Raw genomic sequence first — 8,002 nt, forward strand, 5'->3', positions numbered from 1 at the left:
CCAATGGCTTGAAACGCAAGACGTCTCTGGTCTCTGCGTTGCAGCAGACTTCCACCGCCTTCACTGCCGTTGAGGTTTGTTAGGTTTCCGTTCCATGTCACAACACATTTCTACTGGCCTTCCGCTCTTTCCCACTTCGATCTTGCCTCCCCACCTAAATTCGCCTTCTCTCCATTCTGCGCACCTCTCACTTCCACAATATCTCCTCCACCAGATTCGACAATGTCGTTCTCCGAAGGAGTGTCCAATTCGACGCTTGCTGGGAATATCTCCTCCCACAATTCCACGGCCGGTGGAAACAGAATGGAGTGGGGATCACCTTCCGTCATGTCAGTGGTCATCTTCACCCTCACCTTCTTACTGGGCGTCCCGGGCAACAGTGCAGTCATCTGGGTGTTTGGCTTCAAGGTGAAGAGTAAGGTCCACACGGTGTGCTTCCTGAACCTGGCTGTGGCTGACCTGATCTATTGCCTGACTCTCCCCTTCCGCATGGCCAACATGTTCCTGAGCTTCTCTGGGGATACAGACTACTTTTCCAATAATTTTCTTGGAACCTTGATGTTGCTCAACGCATCCGCCAGCATATATCTGTTATGTCTGATCAGCATCTACCGCTGCCTGGGTATTATTCGGCCAATTTGGTTCCAGCAACATGTGAGCCGCACATGGGTGCATGCGGCCTGCTTCGGAGTATGGATCCTTGTCTTCATTATGTGGCTACCCCTTCTTCTGCTCCAGGATTTGGAGGAGGAATCGGCCGTGTTGGAGTCGATTTGGTTTGTTTTCAGCTTCGGCATCCCCTTAGTAATTATCATCACCTGCTACTCCTTGGTTGGCTGGAGGCTGCAACGGGACAGGTTCGTCAAATCTAAGAAGTCTTTCCGCCTCATCGTCTCCGTTGTCATCACATTTATAATCTGCTGGACCCCCAGCACGATCTGCGACCTCCTATCAACCTTCACCACATCGATTCCCGAAGACTGGACGATATTGACTGCAGCTTTGGCCTCCTTCAACAGCGCCCTCAACCCTCTTCTATATGTCGTTGTAGGCCGCAAATTCCGCCAGGTCATTAGGCGGTCTCTGCATGCCTCGCTCCGGCTGGCCTTCGCCCAGCAGAGGCTAGAATTAGAGGCCCGGACCCGCAACCACACCTCGTGTCCGACTATCTGAGAGGAGTTTGTAGTAGCCAGACATCTGACCGATATCCACTGACTACAGACACAGTGGACAGGTTTGTGCAATTGTGGTCGGCAGTGGAGGCTTTTCTACACCGTTATTCGAATCACTTATAACATAGAACAAAACAGCACAGGATTAACTACATCAGTAAATAAATGGACAATTAAACGAATACCCTCTGCCTACATAATGTCGATATCCTCCCATTATGTTCATTCTACCTATCTAAACATCTGTAACCAATAAACACGAGGAAATCTGCAGATGCTGGAAATTCAAACAACACACACAAAATGCTGGTGGAACACAGCAGGCCAGGCAGCATCTGTAGGGAGAAGCACTGTCGACGTTTCAGGCCGACACCCTTCGTCAGGACTAACTGAAAGGAAAGATACTAAGAGATTTGGAAGTAGGAGGGGGAGGGAAAAATGCAAAATGGTAGCAGAAGACCGGAGGGGGTGGGATGAACCGAAGAGCTGGAAAGGAAATTGGCAAAAGAGCTGGAGAAAGGAAAAGATCATGGAACGGGCGGCCTAGGGAGAAAGAAAGGGGAAGGGGAGCACCAGAGGGAGATGGAGAACAGGCAGAGTGATGGGCAAAGAGAGAGAAAAGAAAACAAACAACTAAATATGTCAGGGATGGCATAAGAAGCGGAGGAGGGGCATCTACTCTTACCACCGTTCCAGTCAGCGCATACCAGGCACACACCGCGCACTGTAAAAATGACTTGCCCCTCACATATCCTTTTGGTCTATAGATCTTGGTATCTAGGGACTTGCTATTGTTCGGTTGGTTTGGGTGCTGATACTTCCTGCTGAAAAGTGTTGTGGGGTGTGCGTTGATGCATTGTCGCTGCTTCTGCTTTGAAGAGGGGACGGGGTGGCTTTGGGGTTCTAACGTTTTCTGTAATTCATTCATTGGGGATTTTTCTCTCTGGTTCGTGGATGTCTGCAATGAGTGAGGATTTCAGGTTGTGCACTGGATACATTCTCTGACATTACATAGAAGCTTGGAACCACTGACCCCTCCGAATGCATTTAACTTTATTTCTCCCTTTACACATAACCTCCAAAACCTCAAAACCTCACTCTTGTCTACATCAGCTATTTCTAGGCCCGTATCTCTAACCAATATAAATGGACTGGCCAATTCATCAGCTGTACGGGGGATCCCGGTGTGGTCTCCTGCTGCTGTAGTACAAACACTTTAAGGATCGTGCTTTCAGAAATCGTGAGAAAACAGCATCTCACGGATGCTGCCTCACCTTCTGCGTTCTTCCAGTGTTGTGTACGTACTGGCAAGAATATGATGCCACGGTTAAAGTCGCTGAAATCACATTTCATCCCTATTCTGATGTTTGGTCTGAACAATAACTGAAACTCTTGATCATGACTCCATGCTTTTATACATTGAGTTGCTGCCACTTAATTGGCTAGTTAGGTATTTGCATTAACGAGCAGGTGTACAGGTGTGCCCAATAAAGTCGCTATTGAGTGTATAGAATACTGAACAAATGTCTCAGTCACGTTTTAAAAACCCTGCAAAGTGGAGATGCTTTGAAAGATAATAAATTGTTGAGTTTCTAAATATCAAAATAATGCTATAGAGAGCAGTATACAGTAAAAATAAACAAAATCAAACCCTTTCCCTTTAAAGCTGCATCGATTCTCTTGCTTGCACTGTCGTGTAGTTTTATTAGAAAAGAGGCTCCTTGGTTGTTCCAAATGTCTTGGCAAACTTGTCCCAGTTTTTCCGCTGCCTCCGGCTATCTCTCTTGCATCGTTTGCACCAGGTGATCCCAGACAGCCTTCACCTTGTTATGAGTCGAGCTCTCTGGCGGCCATACATCTGAAACCACATACAAAAAAAAAACCGAGCGTGCCGAAGGTCTTATATTCTGTTGAATCATTTGATACCACTTTATGCATGCAGGCTGCGTTTTCCTTTCCTGATAAGAACTACACAGAGAAAAGACGTCCATCTCGATTCATATTTACCCTTGAAACAGCAATACCTGTAAAATTAAGTTTGAGCAGTTTTAATAAAAGTTCGGTTGACTTATTGTGAAAAAAATGTTTAAATTCATCCATGTGCTATACTCGTTCGAGTGTATAGGATATATGAAAATGACACAGCCCATGTTTTACAAATGCGATCGGATTCTTTATACCATCCGTGACCAAGTTACCAGTCTGCGAGATTATATGGGCGGCTTTCCGTCCAAGATGGAGTGGAGCATTCGGGCAACAGCAGTAGTCCCAAGTGCCAAGAAAATTCCGCCTGCTCGGTTCTGTGGAGAGTTTAAGGTTTACCAGTATCCTGCCTGGTTTAGAGAGTATGCATTATGAACAGAGCTGAAGGGAGCTAGGGCTTTACTCTTTGGAGAGAAAGAGGATGAGAGGAGACATGATAGAGGTGTACAAGATATTAAGAGGAATAGATAGAGTGGATAGCCAACGCCTCTTCTCCAGGGCACCACTGCTCAATACAAGAAGACATGGCTTTCAGGTAAGGGGTGGGAAGTTTAAAGGGGATATTAGAGGAAGGTTTTTTACTCAGAGAGTGGTTGGTGCCTGGAATGCACTGCCTGCATCAGTGGTGGAGGCAGATACAATAGTGAAGTTTAAGAGACTACAAGACAGGTATATGGAGGAATTTAAGGTGGGGGGTTATATGGGAGGCAGGGTTTGAGGGTCGGTACAACGTTGCGGGTCGAAGGGACTGTAATGTGCTGTACTATACTATGTTCTATGTTCTATGTTAAGCCCAAATGAAACAAGGGGCAGCCAGAAGACCCGGAGTCTGGAATCCACAGACCGGACCGTTAATCGGAATGCAGGTTGAAAAACTTGTCATATGAAAAGCTCTGGACCAGTATTCACCGGAATGAGGGTGGGCTAATTGAAACAGTGAAAGGCCTTGATAGGATGGATGTGGAGAGGAGGTTTCCTTTGCTGGAAGAGTCTAATAGCAGGGATCACAGCCTCAGAGTAGAGGAGCGGCCTTTTAGCACGGGAGACGAGGAAGAATTTCTTTGGCCAGAAAGCGGTGACTCTGTGGAATTTGTTGCCACGGGCAACTGTGGAGGCCCAGTTTCTAGGAAATTTTGAGGCAGAGTTTAATAAATTCTTGATTCATCAGAGGCTGAATGGATATTCATACGGGGGAATGCAGGAGAATGGGCCTGAGAGGAAATTTGTATCAACCATGATGAGACTGTAAAAGAAAGTGAAGAAAGTCAGGATAGTCAGGGAAAGGAAGACAAGCTGAAAAGTGATAGCTGGAGCTCGGTATGTAGAGAAGGGAGCTTGGCTAGAAGCTGAGACGTGACTGCAAGAAAAAGTATAGGGATAAAGAAGGCGGAGCTCCCTCCCCTAAAGCTTCCTATAGTGCGTGCTCACATAACTGCTTCAGGATATCATGCGCATTGGGCTGTAAGACGTGATCCACATTAATGGCCTCCTGGGTACTAATGTCAAAGTAGAGGATGTTGTTTTCACTCTGGCACCCGACCTGCCCACGCTTCCTCACAAGATCGACCTCCATTTCGCTCTTGTAGGCGAAAACAACGAAGGGGAAGTTCTCAGGGTCTCGCCTCCTTGTCTCTATCAAGAAAGGAAGCTGTCCGGCACCTTGAAGCTGCCGGTTGTGGTGGCAACGAACGCCAGAACGCAGCAGTCAGCGCCGCAGTAGAAAGCGATACTCAGAGACTGGAACCGCTCTTGGCCGACCGTGTCCCAAATCTGATGGAGGCCGGGCGATACAGTCACACCACACTCTTATGGTAAGACACACCGTATTACATTATCCCAGGGTCAGACACACAATAAAGCTCCCTCTACATCGTCATATCAAACGCTCCCGGGGTCAGCCGCAGAGTAAGCCTCTCTCCACACCGACTCATCACACACTCCATGGCTCTGACACACAGTGAAGCTCCTTCCACACTGTCCCATCACAACTCCCGGGGTCACACACAGTGTGAAGTTCACTTGCACGCCGACCTAACACGCTGCCGGTGTCAGACTCAGTATACTCCCAATGGGGATGTCGGGAAGTATTTAAAAAGAACAAAGGAGTAGAGGAACAGTGAAAAAGAGCACCGAGTGCAGGCGGCACCAAGAGATGGAAGAGTTGGGGGGTGGTCATATGCGTCGTGACAGCCCGTCACGCACTTTGTCTCTTCCTTGGTGAGGAGGTCGGCGGCGATGGTCGCTTTGTACTGGTTACAGAACGTCTAGTTCATATACTGACACTTATTTCTGCAATATTCATGGACTCAGGACTTGGGACGATATTTTTCGTCTGACTGCATTTACTGATACCATATGTGTGCTTGCTATCTTATATCCCTTGTAATGAGTGTGAGTATTAGATTGTACTTTTCACCTTGGCCCCGGAGTAACGTTGTTTTGTTTGGCTATACTGTATTTATGGGTAGTCATGCATGGTTGACTATCAATTACGCTTGAACTGTGAATTGTGGATGCAGCGGTTCATGGCGTTGTACTTAAACGTCGAGAAACGTAAATCCAGAGCACCTTCACCCTGGAGACAACATCTCAGGTATTCACCTCGCGAGCCCTTGGCCTGGTGGTATTGGAGGCGACAGGATGGGGCAAGGGGATGCCCAGTGGAGCTTTGTTCAACGAGAGAGTCCTCCCCATTTGTATCAGGGACCGAGAGCTGAGAACATTGCACAATGCATTAAGAACACAAAATGCTGAATAATTAAATACGAGAAACGATCTTTCGGCCCGCTGTTTCTGCGATAAGCACGACGGAAAACTGATTTAATTTATTTAAACGGTGCATATCGCTTCATTCCATTCCTTTTTAAATGCCATACGAACATCAGACATAGAAGCTTAATGAGGCCTCTTAGCCAAACAAGTATTCTCCACCAATCCGCCTGTCTGATTTATCATCTCCCCTCAACACCATTCTACTGTCTTCTCCCCAAATGCTGCGGTTTTCTTAATCGAGAGCACAACTGCCTCCTGGGTGGCGAGGTGGAGATACATATTTACCAAAGCAGGTGGAAGACGCTCCATCACTCCAGTAGCCTACAGGTCACCTTTAGGCACGATGCAGCACCTGCTTAGATCTCCCGATCAGAGTCACATGAAGCAGTGAGAGCAGGTAGTATGTGTAGCGGATGTATATCACAACTCCTGATTATACGACTTCTAACGCTCGACACAGTCTCTGAAAGGCATTAACAAAGGCTGGACTAAACCATCTGTAAAGACACTGGTCCGAAGAAGGTAAAGGCAGATCACTTCTGTAGAAAATTTTGCCGTGAGAATCACGGTCATGGAAAGACCATGATCTCCCATGTCATACTGTAGATCACATAAGGAACGAATGCGCAACCTCTATTTCAAAACCACTCAATGCCTTGATATCTATTTAACCCAACCTAATTACAAGGTTTTTTTGCAATGAACAATTAACCTGACAACCAATTTTGTCTGTGGAATTTGGGAGGAAACCGCAAGCCCCGGAGAAAATTCACACGGAGCTAGTATTTGTACTGGTAGTAGCTTGATATCTCGAGTCAAGTATGAAATTCTCCTGCGGATTTCTGTAGGTTGGTCCTCGGCTGGCTGTAGAGGCCGATCCGCGACGTTCGGGTGGATACCCTTCATAGCGAACGCCTGCGTGTGAACTACTTTCACTTGGGGAAGCTACAACACGGGCAGCCACAACACGATGCTTGACAGTTCGGGTGGTCAGAGTCCAGTGGCAAGTAATGCAAGACAACTGTGGTCTTTGTGCAGCAGCATACTTCCTCCGCCTTCACCACCTGATTGTGTCCTGATTCTGTTCCGTGTGACACGCCGACTCTCCTCGCCATCGCCTCCCTCACTATTCATTATCTACCTCCCTCCCTAGTTCGCTCCATTCTTCGCAGCTCTTAATTACATAACTTCTCCAACACCAGATCGGACAAATTCGCTCTCCGAAGATGTGTCCACATCGACACTCGCGGGGAATATCTCCTCGCACAATTTCACGGCCGGTGTATTCAGGATGGAGTGGGGAGCACTTTCCGTCATGCCAATGGTCATCTTCATCCTCAGCTTCCTACTGGGTGTCCCGGGCAACGGCGCAGTCATCTGGGTGACGGGCCAGAGTAAGGTCCACGCGGTTCTGGTTTCCTGATCCTGTCTTTGGCTGACCTGATCTATTGCCTGACCCTTCACTTCGTGCATGGACAACATCTCCCAGCTCCACTGTCGGTACATTACCAATTTGCCTTGGGTATTTATTGCACCCATTATGCTCCTGGCTAATTTCAGCCATCTTCATTTTCGGCCTCCACTTTGTAATTATGATCACCCGTTACGCCCTCGTTGGCTGGAGGCTGCATGGGGGCAGGTTCGCCAAGTCCAGGAAGCCTATACGCCTGACCGTGACTGCAGACGCCGCCTTTCTGATCTGCTGGCTCCCCATCACACTCGGACTTTGCCTAAAACACTTCTCCATACGGGTTCCTCTGGACTGATTGACATTCACTGAAGCCCAGGCCTCAATCAACAGCGCACTCAACCCTTTCCTCTCCATCAGGTCTTCAAGTTTCCCTCGCTCCGAATGACATTCACCGTGCAGGAACTAGAGGGCGAAACCCAGAACCACAATCAAACCTTAAATACGAATGTATGACGGAATACCTCGTGGACACACATCTCTTAGAACATAGAACACAGAACACAACTGCACAGGGACAAGCTAGTCGGCCTACAATGTGCCGGTTCGATTATATCAGTAAATACATGGCCAATTAAACTAATCCCCTCTGCCTACCCAGTGTAAA

At 47.6% G+C, this 8,002-nt stretch overlaps 1 protein-coding gene and 1 pseudogene across 1 annotated transcript; one reads left to right on the forward strand and one right to left on the reverse strand.

The window, feature by feature from the left end:
- The first annotated feature begins 222 nt into the window (after nt 1-222).
- On the forward strand, nt 223-1,173 carry LOC132380741 (C3a anaphylatoxin chemotactic receptor-like). The gene has a single exon (XM_059949734.1). It carries the CDS (start codon nt 223-225, stop codon nt 1,171-1,173), a length of 951 nt encoding a protein of 316 aa, XP_059805717.1.
- Nucleotides 1,174-2,947: 1,774 nt separating this feature from the next.
- On the reverse strand, nt 2,948-7,042 carry LOC132380742 (ras-related protein rab7-like; annotated as a pseudogene).
- Nucleotides 7,043-8,002: the final 960 nt, after the last annotated feature.

The sequence above is a fragment of the Hypanus sabinus genome, chromosome 24, assembly GCF_030144855.1.
Source record: "Hypanus sabinus isolate sHypSab1 chromosome 24, sHypSab1.hap1, whole genome shotgun sequence".
Classification (NCBI taxonomy): domain Eukaryota; kingdom Metazoa; phylum Chordata; class Chondrichthyes; order Myliobatiformes; family Dasyatidae; genus Hypanus; species Hypanus sabinus.